At 43.8% G+C, this 19,047-nt stretch overlaps 1 protein-coding gene across 3 annotated transcripts in view; it reads left to right on the top strand.

The window, feature by feature from the left end:
- The window catches only part of doc2b (double C2-like domains, beta), a 288,545-nt gene that overhangs the window by 261,970 nt on the left and 7,528 nt on the right, over window positions 1-19,047 (top strand). For all 3 annotated transcript variants that reach the window (XM_067437770.1, XM_067437769.1, XM_067437768.1), the window contains 4 exons: window positions 2,417-2,543; window positions 6,569-6,726; window positions 17,680-17,761; window positions 17,841-17,937. In XM_067437770.1, coding sequence (XP_067293871.1) covers window positions 2,417-2,543; window positions 6,569-6,726; window positions 17,680-17,761; window positions 17,841-17,937 — 464 coding nt within the window. The remainder of the gene's footprint in view (window positions 1-2,416; window positions 2,544-6,568; window positions 6,727-17,679; window positions 17,762-17,840; window positions 17,938-19,047) is intronic.

Here is a 19,047-nt window from a genome sequence, read left to right as displayed (position 1 = left end):
CAGTATTTTCAGTAAATTGCTTTTTGGTCTGTCCCTCAAATATATCATATAGATTCAGAAGACGTATTCAAAATAATCATATTAACTTTGAAGGTACTTTTTTTGTTGTATTTGATATCCTTTTTGGAGCTTGACACTCCAAATCATCTAGTTATTGTAGTATAATAACAATAAGAGCTTGGATATTCTGAAAAATATCTCTTTGTTTAAAGGTACACTGTTGCTTCTAGGTAATAAAAACAAAACTGCATGCATTTTGTGGAAGAACATTGTTTTGATGCTTCGGCTCTGCGTGACTGTGAATATGGTTCTTTCTCATAACTAAAAAAAGATGATCCTCCTACAGCTCATAAAACATTTACTAGGCTTAAGAGATATATTCAGTTTAAATAGAAAGGATCTCAAGATCTTCAAGGATCTCTATTAGATCTTCAATAAAATATACTTTAATCACCCGTTGAGTAATAAAAATGAGTTTAAATCCACATCCCTTCCTTGTCAAATGTTTTCCTTCCTCATATTTTATTTATAATATAAATTATATTTGTCAAAAAAAATTTTTTTGCACATTTCAATGTGCATTTGTTGTGCAAAACAGTGTTTTTGTTTTTTCAATACATGTCATTTTAAAGAACAACCCTAACAGCCTAATGAACAGGTTAAAGTTGACACTATTTAGTAGTGAAATGCAATTATAGATGAATGCTAGATGCCGCTATTTTAGTTATTTTTGTTGTGAAATTGGTAACAAAATAATGCAAGACAGTTTGATTTGAAACTAGTATAACCAGTATCACTGACCCAGTAACCAGTATCTCATAGCATTTGGTACGTTTTACTGCGGCAGCTGTTCTTCTTGTCAGTTGTGTTGTATAATGAATAAGTGCATGCGCAAGATAGATATGGCATAAAATCGATAGCTTCTTTGATTGTAATTGCGAGAAAAAGTTCTGTTGCATATCAGTGAGCAGCTGTCTTGCACTTGCGTGTCTCATATCAAAACGTTTAACTAACTTTGACAGAGCGGTCCACGTTCGGAAATATGCGAGAATGTTTCCCGATATAGCCATACTTCAAATGGCATGAGGAGGACGAGTGAATTTGAAGGCATTTTCATATTTTGTTGAAATAATTGTATCTTTCTGCTGCTGACCAATTCATCACCATCTTAAACACATGGGTTTGTTGTTATTCTGTCCATCTGTTCTTGCTGTAAATGAGAGACATCAGCAGAACGTTCTTTTTTTCCTGTGTGAATTACTCATCTGTATCCAGTCAAATATTGTTATTGACCTGTACAAAACTAAAAGAAGCTGTGCCTTTGTTTCTACCCCCACATATCAAGTGGTTCTTGCCGATACTGCAAATAGCACAGAAAACTCATTTCACAGTGAGCAAGCTCAATGCAAATGAACATCTATAGTGAAAAGATAGCAAGAAATCCTCCCATGGCGCTTCTGCCATGAGTTCAGAATATATGGGATATACTGAATAAATGGTTCCAGTCACACTATGTATTTCACTGAGATGAAGTGGTTTTCAAAACGTAATGAAGCACAGGTGGTGGGAAATCAGTTTGCAATGCCAATATTCAGCACGTGAATGGATATGTGGACATACTCCTCCAATTATATCTTTGACTGAACTGAGTACACTTTTTTTAATTTGATTACATGAGTCAAACCAGTTCTGAGTAGGAATAATTAATTTTGAAAGCTTTGAAATATTATTCAGATTTAAACCTGGTGATGCACGTTTTATAACTCGTTCCCCGCCATTGAAAACACTTTCACCACTTTGACAAGTTTCTTTTTTGCAATCAATGCTTTCACTGTTATGAGGTAGGGGGGGGGGGCACTATTAGGAACCTTCAGAAATAGTACAGCATCTCCGGTTTCAAAAAACGAGCAAATAAAAATATCTGCTTAAACCAGAAGGAGCCGAGAGGAGTGTATGCACAAGTAAGCGAACGTGATCATCAAACTTTCAACAGCATATAATCCAAAACTGCCTAACGTTACAGAGATTAATATCAAATCCACAAAGAGGTGTAGGATTGTGCAAGATGGGTGTTGATGGACTCAATCTGGACTAAGGCTTTGACAAAAATACTAATTTCTCTGCTTGTTAACTTTGTGTTGATAAAAAAATAAAAAGAATGAATGAATAAATAAATAAATGAAGCCAAGTTTTTGATTATTCTTTTGATATATTGACATTACATATTCATACAGAAAATTATTCTGGGTCCATGAAAATTTTGGGACTATGTTCAAAAATGCTGGCGCTGACTGGAAGCCTTTTAATAAACAGTGACAGGGAAAGAGTTGAAAAAAATCTTCTAACTAGCTGTGTAGTTCCTTTTACATGGCAAGTCTACAGCCTAGATCTGATACTGTCAATCTTTTTCATCTAGGATTTCAGTGTGTGACGAGGACAAATTCCGCCACAACGAATTCATCGGCGAAACCCGAATCCCCTTGAAGAAACTCAAACCCAACCAGACCAAGAGCTTCAGCAACTGTTTGGAGAAACAGCTTCCTGTGAGTTACACCGTCTTTTACTGTTCATCTCTGGAAAAGGAATCCGTCTGAAGACGGAAGGAGCTCAGTTGTGCTAATCATCAATGTGGTTGTCTGTGAGTGATGGAGAAATTAAGGGAAGTTTGAAAGCTACATAAAGAGATTCAAATACCAAATTGATAAGGTCGATCAAAGTGACTCTCATTAGAATCAACATACTAATTAGAAATCAATTATCATTGGAGCAACATCCTCACCCATCAACCATCTGTAACAAACATGACAGGCTTACAAACACCAGCAAAGAATACAATACGATAAAGCTAAAGGCTGCTCACTGTCGGAAGAAAAACGAACAACCGTACACCCATTCATACTCAACAATTGCTGCTTGTAATGTCTGACTAAAAGCACCTCGATTCAAAACCTGCCACATCCTTGAGGGAATACATTTTTGTTTCACTCACAGCCATGTATGAGGTACACAGACCCATAAGGCACATGTCTGTTAGTATACCTGGGTCATACCTTATATCTGAAATTAACTCAGTCACAAACTAAACCAAGCTCGGTAGGAAGTGTTTCGTCAGCACGGTGCCTTAAGGCGCACAGCTCTGCTAGGATCAGCACAAAACACTGCTTTATATGTGCTAGCAAGAGACTAGCAGGGAAAACGTTGAGGAAAGCAATTCAATAGATTTCATTGTAGACATGTCTTGTTCATTTGAGGGTGGTGGCTGTAGGTTTTATGTGTCAAAGTACTCCATTGATTGACTGGATGAGCAGGTATTGGGTAGGGGATGATCTCATCTAGCATTTTTTTTAATCAAAAAACCTTTTGCTTGAAAGGTCATGGATTAACTGGCTCAAAATTGAATTGATAGAATTTTTGCTGTTATTGCTATTTATTACACAGATCTCTGAAATGCTTGGTTCTGATTGGTCAGTCTTAACATTCCATGGCCTGCTATTCCACAATACTGACCGCTGTCAATAGCAATGCTGTATAACAGACCGGGTACCTGAAGCTGGTGCTTCTTTCATGCCTCTGGATCATCCTACTGTGGTTTATTTTGCGACAACAAGGATTTAAATTTTCCTATACTTATACATCTGTCCTCTAGTCTAAATAAGCAATGTCAGATGAGCAAGAATGCTGCTGTTCTGAATTTGGCTGTAGACATGAGTCCACAATGTGATATTGCTTAATAAACAGTTCATATTTTACACACAATATTGCCAGTTACTTATAAAAATGGTTCCAAACAAAGTCAAAGCAGAATTGACTAATACAATAAACATGTTTACATGCACACCAACATACCTGTTTTACCCGTAAACTGTCAATTCAAGAAAGCATCTCAGTTACGCATGTAACCCTCGTTCCCTGGAGGAAGGGAACAGAGGCATTATGTCAGTTACAGATGGCATGGGGGTTTCGTTTAGGAGCCAAGCGCCTTTGAGATCTACAAAATGAGCCGATGGCATGAAAATGCCATGTGTCTGCGGAATTTGCATAACGCAACTCCGCCCCACCTCGCGGGTATATAAGGAGCAGCACAGCAATCTCGTGTTGTTTACCTGCAGTTGTGGCATGGGGACGTAACGTCTCTGTTCCCTTACTTCAGGGAACGAGGGTTGCATATGTGACCACTTCAACTTCATTTATTTATATAGCACTTTCAACACCACAAGTGGAACCAAAGTGCTGTACAGGAGGTATAAAATAAAAATAAAAAAATAAGCACAAAAACAATACAAACATTAACTAACAACAACTTACCAAGCATTATCAAAGGCTAAGGAAAACAAATAAGTTTTAAGCACACTCTGAAAAACACCCAATGAAGGACAGGTCTTTACAGACAGCGGAAGGTTGTTCCAAAGCCTAGGAGCTGCAACAGAGAAAGCCTGGTCACCTTTACATTTTAAAATGACCACGACGTTCCCTTTCAATCAGTACACTACGAGTTACGTCAGTACTGACGGAATGGGGTTTCCAATTCAGTCTCGCCACAACGCCTGTCTTTCAGCGTCCTGCGCTGAGCTGAGCTCCCTGCCATGAGTCTTTAGCACGAACGAGGGGCTAGGCTCAATGCCAATACCAGGGTACAATGGGAAGCATGTCCCACGTAAAGAAATGGAACACAATACCTGCCTGTAGGGAGGATTTAGGAATACACATATGACCCACGAATGGGCTGCATATGGAGAGGCAAGGTCGATTGCTGCACGCAGCTCTTGGATTAATGCAGGGTCAGCATTGCCCACTTGCATGTTTCTGAACACGTTCACCTGATGGTCTTGAAGGATGGCCATAGCATGCAGAGCAGACGAGGCCTGGCCTGCAGCTCTATAGGTATTCACCACCCAAGAAGACGTAAAACCTACAGGCTTTGGACAGTGCTTTGGGTCACCATGCAATGTCGAAACACTGTTGACCAGTGATGGGAATAACGGCGTTATAAACTTTTTTTTCCGCTGATAGATTTTTTCCGCTGGTTCAGCAAATTACCCATTACGGGTGTCAGCGGGAAAAAAAGTGTAACTCAGTAGTTACTTTTCCTGGTAATTAGTTACTTTTATAATAATGTAACTCAGTTGAGTTACTATATGTGAGAACTAGTAACTATAACTAATTACTTTTTAAAGTAGCTTGACCAACACTGCTGTGGACACTGTTGCATCGTAACAGAACAGCCAACCGGGGGAACCCCAATGTACCCTTTTACCGTGCCGCCATCGAGAGCAGTGAAGGTGGAAGTGGCTGCAGAAGGGTCACGAAAGGTCAATGGAAACCTCCATGATTCGACACCTCTTCATGCACTTCTGGGAAGAAGGGCACTGTTGGCTGACGGGTGCTTTCAGCACAGGCCGCCCCAGACACCAATCATTCAGCCTAGAGCATTTGGGACGTGGCGGAGGGTTTCACTCAAGCCCAATGCTCTCAGCTGCCCGGGCAAGCATGGCTGTCAAAAGTTAGACACAAAGACTGTTGGGATCAGCTCTCATAAACCTGAGTGACTCCACCAGCTGGAAAACAGTACGAACCGTATTTGTTGTGTGAAGAGACTCTGTAATGTGTATGAGAGTATGTGTGTGTGTGAGTCTGTGATCTCCAGTGGGGACGGAAATGAGACAGCAGTGTGTGGGGGATGAGCAGAGACGCCTCCTCCACAGCTAATTAACTTCATGCTTGACGGCTTTGGTGGGTCCACAAAGTTCTGAGAGAGAGAGAGAATTTTACCTCACATTCAACAGTTGAGATCACGGCTCTGCCACTGCCATAAAATGTCTACTCAAGACAAGAAACCATTGGAAAGAAGAGGGAAGTTTCATTGTGAATTAAACTAATTGAGGGAATGAATAAATTATCTACTGGGACACAACAATTGTGTTTTAATAGAATTTTCTGCCTAGTTGATCATTGAATCTATGAGATTGCTACAAATGAATGATAGGTTTCATGTTTAAGTTACTACACAGATCAGGCATAACATTATGGCCAGGTACAGTGAATAACGGTGATTATCTCTTCATCATATATATTAGGCAGCGTACCACTTAAGCATTGTTGCAGACCATGTACATCCTTTCATGGAAACGGCATTCCCTAGTGGCTGTGGCCTCTTTCAGCAGGATAATGCTCCTAACACAAATCAAAAATGCATTAGGAATATTTTGAGGAGCACAACAACGAGTTTGAGGTGTTAGCTTGACCTCCAGTTCCCCAGATCTCAATCCAATCAAGCACCCGTGGGATGAGCTGAACAAACAAGTTTAATCCACGGAGGCCCCACCTCGCAACTTGCAGGACTTAAAGGATCTGCTTCTAACATTTTGCCAGATACCATAGCACACATTCAGGGGTCTAATGACCATGACTCAATGGGTCAGGGATGTTTAAGCAGCAAAAATGGGGACCAACACAATATTGTTATGTCTGATCGGTGTATTTATTTGTATTATGTACAGTCTACATCCACCCTTTTTCTTCATAGTTCTAGAAGCTGGACTGACTGTTTTCTATTTGTGTGTTCACACAGATCGACAAGACAGATGACAAGTCTCTGGAGGAGCGAGGGCGCATCATGATCTCTCTGAAGTACAGCTCTCAGAAGTCAGGCTTAGTGGTTGGCATCATCCGCTGTGCCCATCTCGCTGCCATGGATGCCAATGGCTTCTCTGACCCCTATGTTAAAACGTAAGTCATACCTCTCACTATCATCTGTCATTTCACTGTATGCTGTAAGATTCACTTGTATTACAATAGATTTTTGTTTTGTTTTTTGTCTGCACCAAAAGCACAACACAACTTTTCCACATTGATTCAGTGAAAACTTTTAAAGTGGAACAGAAGATCTGTGCATATAAGAGTATATGTCAATTACAGATGTCAACGGAAATTCAGCTTCCTGTTGCTGGATTTAGTGATGCTATCTGTCCATGGCAAAACAATTAGACAGGATGCATTGAAGTCAGAATACATTAACATTTTACACTTACAAGACGTTTTCCTTACCTAAATATACCACAGGACCCTTAAGAGTTTAAAAATAATTCTATCTCCCTAGCCTTTTGGTCTGTCATAATTTAAAGTCGTGATAAAACTGAAGTCGTGGGAGATCTGTTCTTCTGTATTTAATGTACATGCAAGTTGATGACAGATAGTCTATTGATCGCGTGAATACAGTGATCGCGATTTCTGTACTCAACATAACTAACAATGCAAGCACAATGCAAATACAGTACGAGATTCATAGTGTAGTGTAAGATCATCGGTATAATGTCCAGAAAAACTCAACCTATGTGATCGACAGATTCATAAAGAGAGTGTTATTAGAAGTAAAAAATCCTAGGATTGTTCCTAATTTAACTGTCATTGCAGGTTTACAAATGAAATGTGCTACTTACAGTTTGCGAGATCTTTGCTGGTCCCAGAAAATCTGACACTACCTGATCTTTGAGCAAAAGTTTCTGGACAAAAGCAGTTGGCCTATTGTATTGCGACTTGTTCTCAAAGCAGTCGCTGGTCAAATATATATTGCACAAACACACAAGTCAGCACTGATGTAACTAGCACAATCGTTAAAAATAAACTGAGAATCCATTTTTCTCTGACATCGGGATCCTTCAGCAGCTTATGCAAAGATGTTTTCCACTGCCAAGAACAGCACAGCGTCTGTGTGGCACGCTAACTTATTACAATCTTATAGTAAACGACTACTTTAGATCCACTCGCTGATCATCGACAGAACACCAATGATGTGATGATGTAAAACTAGGCCTTGTTGTCTCGATCCAGAGGCAATCGTATGCAAATGATTGTCACATGCTACCTTGGATCCAAACAAAGCTTTTTTACAGCTTGATTATATTACTTTTTGTTATTATTTTTTATTGATGATGATGAGGACGTTTTAAGTTCTGGAACTTGCATGATGTATTAATGATTCAAAGGCCTCTTATATGCCAAAAGTTTGAAGTTCAAAAGAACATTTGATTTCTCATGTCATGGCCTCTTTAAAGGGTCTATTACAGGTTCATAATTTAGTTTATGGGGTCTGCTAGAATACAGTTACATCATAATGTTGGAAAACTAATTTTTCTGTTTTCACCCTCTGTCGGAATGCTTCATTCCCTTTCGGGGAACTCGATCGGCGTCGAAACGCTGTGAGAACGCCTCTGCCTTAATGCGTCGTGAAGCGCCTGTAGAACCATTCCATCGGAAAAAAGATCGATCGTCGGCGTGATGACGTCATCGACCGGAAGCTATAAAGCGTCCGTGAAAACAAACAGGAACTAGCTTCTGAGCCTTCAGCAAGCGATCTGTGTGAACCTGTCTGTCTATTTGGTGTTTTTGTCTGTCTATTTGCAAGAGTTTTTCCACCCTTTTGTTAAATATTCCTATATTTACAAAAAAGAGAAAATAAATAGATAGATTATGGCGAGTGAAAGCAGTAACTTCAAGAGGTGTGTTCATCCCTGCCCACGCTACATCACGAGCGGGGATACACACTCTCTTTGTGTAGCCTGCTTGGGAGCGCAGCATGCCCAGGCAGCCCTCGAGGGGGCTGCTTGCGAGCACTGTGAGCGATTGCCATTAAGAACGCTGCGCTCCCGCCGGGCACTCTTCGAGGAGGGTGCCTCGGCTCGTGTTCCCCGCGGCTCTGGTCCCGCTGCCGCCGAGGCGGAGCGAAGGCTGCAGTCGTGGGGATCACAACTGGATGTTGCAGAGGGGTTAGAGACGGGCGCTGCCTTATCTCTGCCCTCACCTGCTCCATCCAGCGGCTCTTCTCGGGGCATGGAAGCACGCATGGCGGTTTCTTCCCCCCCGAGAGAGTCGCCGGTGCTTCATCTGTCCAGCTCTGAGGAGGTGGACGTTGAAAGCATCGACACTGAAGACTCGCCACTTCAGTCCCCTGCTAGTGAGGAGCTAGTTGAGGTTTTGACGCGAGCAGTGGCCAGATTAAACATCGACTGGCCCACTGAAAGATCTGAGGCAGGGAGAAAACGTCATAGCAAGCTAGACGAACGCTTCCTGCCATCTCGCGCTTCAGAACCTCAGCGGCGGGGCCTGCCGTTCTTCCACGACTTGCACACCGAGGTGGCAAAATCGTGGAGGAGACCGGCATCATATCGTGTCTTCAGCCCGCAGACTTCGGTCTACAGTAACATCAGCGGGCTGAGACAGTATGGTTATGGGGCGATGCCAAAGGTCGAAGAGACGCTTGCGAGCCATCTCTCACCTTCATCGGCATCGTCCCTTAAGGCCCCGACTTTACCCACCAGACCTTTAAAGACAACGTCGGCGCTGGTGGGTAAAGCGTACTCGGCAGCGGGTCAGGCGGCTGCATGCCTGCACACGATGGCTATCGTGCAGGCATACCAGGCTGACCTGCTGAGGGATCTGGATAGTAGTGATGCTGTGGGGGGAGATATTGTCGCTGAACTAAGAACGTCAGCTGATTTAGCTCTCCGGGCCACCAAGGAGACGGCCAGATGTGTTGGCCACTCCATGGCAGCATTGGTGGCTACGGAGAGGCATTTATGGTTGAACCCCACAGACATCAAGGAGAGGGAGAAAGCCTTTCTGCTTGATGCGCCGCTTTCTCCTGGAGGCCTCTTCGGTGACGCAGTCCACACTGTCACCGAGAGGTTCCAGGAGTCGAAAAAGCAAGCTGCGGCGCTCAAGCAGTTCCTCCCTCTCCGGGTCCAGGTCCCTGGGGCTGCTGCTGATACCACCAAGCAGCCCAAACCGAGTACGAGCTCCTCACACAGGGCTCAACAAAAGCAGAGCGTCGCTGCCCGAGCTCCCCCTCAGCGTGGGGACGAGGGGCGGCGCTCTCAGACGAGGCCTTCGAGGGGCAGGGCTGATCTGCGGACAGTCCTGATAGCCAAGAAGGCCTCGTCGAAGCGTTCCTGACGCCAGAAGCGTCAGGACGCTGAGGGTGGTTCCCCCCGTAGGGAGACGGTGTTTACCCCTGCCAACGGTACCCGTCTCCCTACGGCACCCTCGGGGGGCCGCGCTGCCAACCCCGCCGCAATGCCGGGGCGCAGTCGGTCTCCGCGGGCCACCCGAGGGTGGTCCGCACCCCCTTCGGGGGGCCCCCGAGCAGTCAAGTCAGTTGTTCTCTGCCGGTCCGCCGCTTCAGGGCACTGTGCTTGTTGCTCAAAATACACCAGAGGCCAGCCTCGAGAGGCTGGTTCCCTTAGTAGATTTTCTAGACGAGTGGAAACGTCTATCAAATATATCTCATTGGGTCCTGCAGATAATAGAAAAGGGGTACGCCATTCAATTCAGAAGTCGGCCACCTCCTTTCTGCGGTGTCCTACCTACAGAGGTGGGCCCGGAGCAGGCTCTGGTAATGGCACAGGAAGTAGAGACACTCCTGCAAAAAGGGGCTATAGAGAGGGTTCCCCCTCCCAGCAGGGAGTCTGGCTTTTACAGCCGTTACTTCATCGTGCCGAAGAAGGATGGGGGCTTACGCCCGATATTAGATCTGCGGCTACTGAATCGCTCGGTGGCCAAGCTCAAATTCAAGATGCTTACACTCAGACAGATTGTAGCGCAGGTCAAATCGGAGGATTGGTTTGTCACCATAGACCTCAAAGATGCGTATTTTCATGTCTCCATCCTTCCACATCACAGGAAGTTCCTGAGGTTTGCCTTCGGGGGAGAGGCATACCAATATCGTGTACTTCCCTTCGGTCTAGCACTGTCACCCCGCACGTTCACCAAGTGTGTGGATGCAGCTCTGGCGCCGCTGCGTCTGCAGGGCATCCGCATATTGAACTATATCGACGACTGGCTGATTCTAGCGAATACAGAGCAGATGGCGGTCCAGCATTGAGATGCTGTTCTCGCCCACATGTCGAAGCTGGGGTTGAGGCTAAACGCCAAGAAGAGTGTGCTTTCTCCGGCTCAGAGAACCACTTTTCTAGGTGTGAACTGGGACTCGGTAATTATGCGGGCGCAATTATCGCCAACACGCATAGCATCGATCCTAGCAGCCGTCAAAGAGCAGAAGCTAGGCCGAGCCGTCACTGTGAAACAGTTCCAGAAACTGTTAGGTCTCATGGCAGCAGCGTCCAACGTGATACCTTTTGGCCTACTGTACATGAGGCCACTGCAGTGGTGGCTCAAAACGAAAGGGTTCTCCCCGAGGGGAAATCCGCTCCGCACGATCAAAGTCACGCGGCGATGCCTACGTGCTCTGGTCATGTGGAAAAACCGTGGGTTTTTTTCTCAGGGTCCCGTGTTGGGGGCTCATGTTCGTCGCGTAACGCTAACGACAGACGCCTCTCTCACGGGCTGGGGGGCGACCATGAGTGGTCGCTCATCCCAGGGTCTATGGCAGGAACATCAGCGGCACTGGCACATAAATCGGCTAGAGATGCTCGCAGTGTTTCTTGCATTGAAACAGTTCCTGCCCGACCTCAGGGGCCACCACGTACTAGTCAGAACAGACAACACGTCCGTGGTCGCCTATATAAATCACCAGGGGGGTCTGAGGTCTCGTCCATTGGACAAACTGGCACATCGGATCCTCCTGTGGGCCCAAGGGAAATTGCTGTCAATCAGGGCAGTATATATCCCGGGGGCCCTGAATCAGGAAGCAGACAGCCTGTCGAGACAGGGGCCGAGGCCCGGGGAATGGAGACTCCACCCAGAGGTGGTGGAGCTCCTTTGGAAGGTTTATGGGAAGGCAGAAATAGATCTATTTGCTTCGGCGGAGAATTCCCACTGCCCGCAGTGGTTTTCTCTGACCCATCCGGCCCCGCTGGGGCTGGGGCTGGATGCCATGGTACAGGAGTGGCCGAGGCTGCCTCTGTACGCCTTCCCCCCGATTGTCTTGCTTCCAGGAGTTCTGGAGAGGGTACGCCGGGACGGGGCCCAGGTACTTCTAGTGGCTCCGAACTGGCCGACCCGAGTATGGTTTTCGGACCTGATATCTCTCCTGGAAGGCTCTCCGATGGAGATTCCGACCAGGAGGGATCTACTCTCTCAGGCGGGCGGGAGATTCCTGCACCCACGCCCGGAGATGTGGAAACTGTGGGCCTGGCCTCTGAGGGGGCTAGGCTCATAGAGGAGGGTCTCTCGGCCGAGGTCGTGGAGATCATCCTACACTCCAGAGCTCCGTCCACAAGGAAGCTGTACGCTTTGAAATGGAGACTTTTCTCAGCATGGTGCAGAGAACGCCAGTGGGACCCAGTTAACTGCCCGGTTGGTACAGTGCTGGAGTTCTTGCAGGCAAGGTTCTCGGCAGGGTTGACCCCCTCCACAATAAAGGTGTACGTGGCGGCCTTGGGTGCCTTCCACGTCCCTTTCGGTGGAGTGTCTTTGGGAAGACACCCTCTAATTACACGCTTCCTTCGTGGCACTTTAAGGTTGAGGCCGGCTATGCACTCGAGGGTCCCGGCATGGGACTTGGCCATTGTTCTGAGGGGCTTGTCCGGACCACCGTTCGAACCTCTGGAGGAGGTTTCGGATAAGTTCCTCACTCTGAAAACCATCTTCTTGTTGGCCATTTCTTCTCTTAAAAGAATAGGAGATATTCAGTCCCTGTCGGTAGGGCCCTCATGTTTAGAGTTTGCGCCGGGGATGGTGAAAGCATTTCTACATCCCAGGCCGGGTTATGTCCCCAAGGTTCCTACGAGCCCACGGGGCCCCATCACTCTACAAGCCTTCTGTCCTCCTCCGTTTAAGACGTCAGACCAGGAAAGATTAAATCTGCTGTGTCCTGTGAGGGCACTGGATACATATGTCCACAGAGCTGCCCTGTGGAGAAAATCTGAGCAATTATTTGTCTGTTTCGGACCCCCTAAGAAGGGGGCTCCAGTATCCAAGCAGAGGATGAGCAAGTGGGTGGTCGAGGCCATCTCACTTGCTTATGAAGCGGCCGGGCAGCCGTCTCCACTGGCTGTCCGGGCGCACTCAACCAGGGGTATGGCTGCTTCAAAAGCACTCTTGTCGGGGGCTTCCCTCCACGATATCTGCAATGCGGCCTGATGGTCGTCTCCGTCTACCTTCGTCAGGTTCTACGAACTAGACCTGGCATCTACAGTAGGGGCACAGGTTCTCTCGTAACCAGGTGCGCTTCGGCTTCACACATACGAGACACTTGGTCCTATGGCGATGTGGGTATAAGCGTTCTCACAGCGTTTCGACGCAGCTCGAGTTCCCCGAAAGGGAACGTCTCAGGTTACGTATGTAACCCTAGTTCCCTGAGGGAACGAGACGCTGCGTCGCTCTGCCATACTCCCGGCGTGTCCGTGATCACTTACTTCAGGCTTTATCAGAAGTTAGTTCCTGTTTGTTTTCACGGACGCTTTATAGCTTCCGGTCGATGACGTCATCACGCCGACGATCGATCTTTTTTCCGATGGAATGGTTCTACAGGCGCTTCACGACGCATTAACGCAGAGGCGTTCTCACAGCGTTTCGACGCAGCGTCTCGTTCCCTCAGGGAACTAGGGTTACATACGTAACCTGAGACGTTTTAGTTTCCTTTTCTTTAAAACCCGCCTTCAGAAAGTTGCAGTCTGGTGATTGGTCAGCTGGCCCTAGTCTGTTGTGATTGGTCTACCACTTAGTGTTTCAGAAATGCAACACCTCTTAACAAGTATCAGCTTACTCGAGTATAGTTTGAGCTCCAGTCCGATAATGATCAACCCAAACCACTTTTCACAATGGTAAGGCATTTTATTTTACACTTACATCTCAGATGAACTGTCATTTATTACATCTGACCTGCATCAAACTGCATAGTAGAAAGCAGTTGTAAGAAACATGGTTAGAACAAAAATAAAAGTTGTACATGAAGGTTGAGGTTGTACATATGAGGAAAAATACATTTGAACCTTTCTCTTAAGTTTGTTCACTTTAGGAAGGCAGAAAAGAGAGGAGCTTAGATTCAGGGTGGAAAAAAACAGCATTTCTTGGGAATTCTGACAACAGTACTAAATCGATTGTAAAATCTGGTTGCATTAAGCACAAGCAAAATCTCAGATGTTCATCTTGTGTTCAGAACAGCACACCCATGCATTTGCAATTTGAATGTCCGGCACATTATGGACGGGACTAAAATCTCTGAGAAGCTCTGGAAATAATTACTTTATCCCACCTCCATGTAAAACTAATCCCGTCTGAATACAGGGTATCTGCAGGTTTCACCAAGTCAAATTTAATGGACCTTTTTAAGACCATTATGAATACAATTTAAGACCTATGTTGCGCAATAAAAAAAACATTCATAGGAAATGCAGAATCACTCAATTACTTAAACTTATATTATTTAAGTTATTTAAATTGAACAAAGTATTAGTAAACTTATTATTCATAGCTCAATCCCACCATGATTAGCATTTATATATATGTTTTGTTTTTTGACCGAAATTAATTTTCATTTTGTGGTGGTCACTTCGATAAATTTGCAAACATTTTTATTTTTTTCATAATTAGGATGCAACATTTACCATATTATTATGTTAGATGCACAATAGTCACACATGGCAATAAAACTAACAAAATGCATTAATCTTGTTTGGTATTACAAAAACAAAAAAGGCTGGTCCAGTGGTGTGCTATCTATCTTTAATAACACGACCAACATTAAGCAATTGCTTAATATAAGTAAAAAGTTTTCAAGTAATTACGTAATCAAGTAATCGTTCAGTTATAAAATATATACTTATAAACAAATGACAATAGGACAAATAAATACAACATAAAGATGCATACCCTCGCGCCGTCTGGGTCGGGTCCCTGCATGCCGCCACGCTGCCCTGCTGCGGGTACGTCTGTGGTGCCGTTGGTCCCGCCGGGACAGTCGCTGGGAGCCTGGCTAGCGCTCCCCAGCCCGTCCCGCGGGCTCTTCCGCACCATCAGACTCGGCTGTGCGATTCAGTTTGCCCGGCGTCCCCCCAAGCCCAGGGGCGCTCTCTTCACCTCTGTGTTGAGGATGTTCGCCCTGGTGCTTCAGGCGGGGACCGCAGTCCTACTGGCGAAGGACGCGACCGAGCCGGTCCCTCCACAAAGAGGAACACTCCACCGTTTTTAGAAAAAGGGCTTATTCAACTTCATTAGACATTTAGATATGTGGGCAAATGTATTTGTCTCAGTGCATGCATTGTTTTAGTTTGGCAGGGTCGCCGCTAGCTTAGCATAAAATGTATTTCCCCACATATCTAAATGTAGCAAAGTTGAAAAGCACTCGCGCGAGCGCTGACAGGCAGCAAACACACGCAGCCTCACATTGGAGTTTGGAGTTTGCATCATTGTTATTAACTCTTTTTAATTTTTACAATTTAATACTTTTTAAGATTTTTTAAGACTCCGCGGGGACCTTGGAATAGGGCTATAGTCGTAATCATGGGTTTAAAATTTGATCTGTAAATGCCTTAGCCTAGAAATCTAGACGCACCCTAGCGGCAGTAAATCTAATCTGCCCGCGAGTGTCGTCTAACAACTCTCAATACACTTCTGAGATGTAAAAACCAAACTCTGGTCAGGCCAATCACATCATGTAGAGTCAGTGGGCGGGGCTTAACATGATGACGGCCGAGTTGCGTTTGCGTGCTTCTAGTAAACACAGAAACTGGCGAACGGCGGTCTTTCTAATTAGCTTTGACTGCGAGTCTGGAAGACTTGGAGTTAAGCTTTTCTCTGAGAAAAGAACAAAGAACGGCACTGAAGTCATTCTTAAGAAGGGAAGATGTGCTCGGAGTATTGCCGACCGGATACGGCGAAAGTTTAATCTTCACATGTTTTTAACTAGCTCCGCTTCACCTTCGTTGCTCTGGTTGGTGTAGCATTATCCTATTGCGTGCAGAGGGAGTTTGAAAGACAACCGTTTATCCCGCCCCTCCGATTGAGGCCTGTCTATGGTGAGTTTCCAGACCAAACATCTTGATGTGGGTCTGGCTTGTCAGGCTATAAAAGCCTCACATTACCAGATAATTTCGGTTATTTCCAGGCAATCGGAACTGACTGATGGCCTGGATGTGAGGGGTAAATCAGACATAAATCAGCCTGAAACTCCTGACCTGTAGTCTAAGCCCGACTTAACGCACCATTAGTTGAAAATAAAAAGTCAAAAACATAAACCTGTGCACAGATGAATCCTTCAAAATGAGATCAATAAAATGCACTTAATCAATAGGGTGAATTTTTATCATGATGACTTTAAGGTGTTGATGTGTAACCAAAAGGTTGTATGTTTGAATCTCACACAGCTTTTGAGCAAGGCACTTAACAGCAACAATACATTTTGCTTTAAGATGCTATGGATAAAAGCGTTTACTAAATGATGACTGACAATGTGGAAGTATGTTTGTGCACATGAATGTCTGTGAGGAAACCTTTAGCACATCTATTCATCCTGCCGAACACAAGCATACGAATCGTTTACGTCAAGGGTTGATACCAGTGCAGTTACACGTCATAAGCTCAGAGTTCTGTCTTTGATATGGAGAAATGCAAATCTATTTGTATTTTGAGAACTGGAATGTGTTGGTTTAAATGAAGCATGATCTCTGCCTCAGCACAGAGAGGATTAGTGCTCTCAGCTCCCTCGCTTCCTGAATCAAAGCATTTATTTGACGGATTATTGCACTATGGGCACTATGTTTTTGTTTTTTTACATGTACAAACATTTGTCAATTTATACTAAGCTTTATTAAGCTTTGAATACTAAATAGTTTGTTTCTGCTCTTGCAAATCTTATGTATTTGTGTCATTATTTTGTCTGCAATTTTTTCAAATAATTTTGTCGATTTTACGGATTTATGGCATTGACGTTCACCTTTTTGGGAAGGAAACGAAAGTAGTGGTGTTCATTTTTAGAGAGAGAGAGATTTCATTTTGAACTGCGGATTCATGAATTGCGAAGATAAGCTGAAATGGTTGACCATAGACAAAGTTAGAGGAGCAAATGTCATGCCCTGTCAAAGAGAGCTGCAGGGAAGCTGATACAATAAGAGGGAAACGAGCCTTTCGCAAGTTTCACTTTTACTTTAAATGTCTGGCATTCTGTACTATCTTGAGCAAGATTTCAGTTTTTTACTTGCATTTAACTTATTCCTAGATGATAAAATAAATGAATATATATATTATCACCTTTACAATATAAGACACAGGCTGTCAGCTGACAACTGACCCTGAATCTTCTTTCATCAGTCTTTCTGTTGGCTGCCAGCTTATCTGGTGGTCTTCGTAATAGAGCAAGGGACACTCATTAAGAAGACTTGGAGAAATAGAGCCAGAAAGAGACATTTAATGACCTCAAAGTCAGCAGATAAGTGAAGTGAGGTTGTGTTTTATCATCTTGGGTTTTTTTTAAGTGAACCTTTCATTTATTTAAGCTTTTAGAGCAAACGGCGGAAATATCCTGCAGTAAACCTTGTGTATACTTTCATGGCTTTTTCATTCTGCTCTCCAAATGTTATATGCAAGAGCTACAATGCCCTCTGGTGGACGTATTGACCTGTTGCATCTGACATTGCCATTCTGCATTTGTTTTCAAATGTTTGCCTGTTTTACTGCTTGTGAATCAAAAGTAAGTGTGCTGAATTAGTAGAAATCTAACTTAACCCAAAGTGAAAGACATGATCGAACTAAATGCATCTTTCTTTCAATGTCACTGATGTATTTCAGGTATCTCAAGCCAGATGAGAACAAAAAATCAAAGCACAAGACAACTGTCAAAAAGAAGACCCTCAACCCCGAATTCAATGAAGTAAGATTAGCCTGACTGATGCCTGATTCTGTACCGTGCTTTTGTTTTTATGACAACTAATTCCATTTTTTTACGACAGGAGTTTTTCTATGAGATCAAGTACGCTGACCTCAGCAAAAAGACCCTGGAGGTGACCGTTTGGGACTATGACATTGGCAAATCCAATGATTTCATTGGTAGGACCTATTTACAAACCTTGTTAAACCTATATTTAATCTTTCATTTATTATATTAATTTTATACCGTATTTTTAGTTTGTGTTTAATTTTGCTACTGGTTGAATGCAGTTCCAGGGCTCAGCAGTAAAGTTTTTTGTATACATCTAATTTCACATTATGTATATATATATACCGTTTTTACATTTGTTTTAAAATATAAAAACAATTATACACAAATAATTTCTTCATTAAATGTAAAGTTTACTTGATAGCTTATTTTCAACCCGTTCGTACTGATCACAAGCAATGTTGCCAGTTGTACGATTAGTATCATATTTGTATAATAGTTTTGACCTCTGTATGATCAATAATCCCATAATTTACGATCATTTCAGAATTTTGTGATACCTCAAATTATGGTTGTTGTAATCATAGGGCTTACATCCGATCTCGTTTGTCTTCTCGCCAATCATCGTGGAGAGAAAGAGTAAACGTCCCTGTGCTAGGTCAGTTGTTTCCAAGCTGAGGTTTAAGGTACAGAAAATGAATGCTGAAAAGGAAGGTGAAGGCAGAGGAGAGGCGAAGAGGAAGGCAGAGAGAGAGAAAAAGTTGTTGGTGTAGAGATACATTTTAACATTTTAAATATTTAAAAAAGAGCTTTATTCTATACGTTCGTTTTGAGCTTCTGGTACAATACATTTCCAATCTGACAACAATGATCACACGCCATTCTTGCAATTTCAATAAAGCTTTTGTTCAACAAAGCAACTATCAGCCAGCAGTGGCGCCTCCAGAAATTTTTCATAGGGGTGGCCAGATGGGGCCACTTAAAATCTTGGGGTGGCACACCAAAACTAGAAACCATAATTTCAGAATTGTATTCTACTGGTGTAGTAAACCGGCCTGTAGCACGTCACGACACATAATTCTGCGTCGTCTTTTACTAAAAAATATTTTTTGACTTATTTACTTACCAGTAGTCTTCGTCTTCTAACGTTAACTTCTTTACACACAAAATGACTTATTTTAAATATAAAATACATATATAAAAGTCTTGGGCATGTCAAAGATTTGTAACAACTTTAGCTTTGATGCATTGTTAGTTTTTGTGCAGCATCAGATTTTTTT

This window comes from Pseudorasbora parva, chromosome 3, assembly GCF_024679245.1.
Source record: "Pseudorasbora parva isolate DD20220531a chromosome 3, ASM2467924v1, whole genome shotgun sequence".
NCBI lineage: Eukaryota > Metazoa > Chordata > Actinopteri > Cypriniformes > Gobionidae > Pseudorasbora > Pseudorasbora parva.
This window is presented reverse-complemented; position numbering and strand designations above follow the sequence as displayed.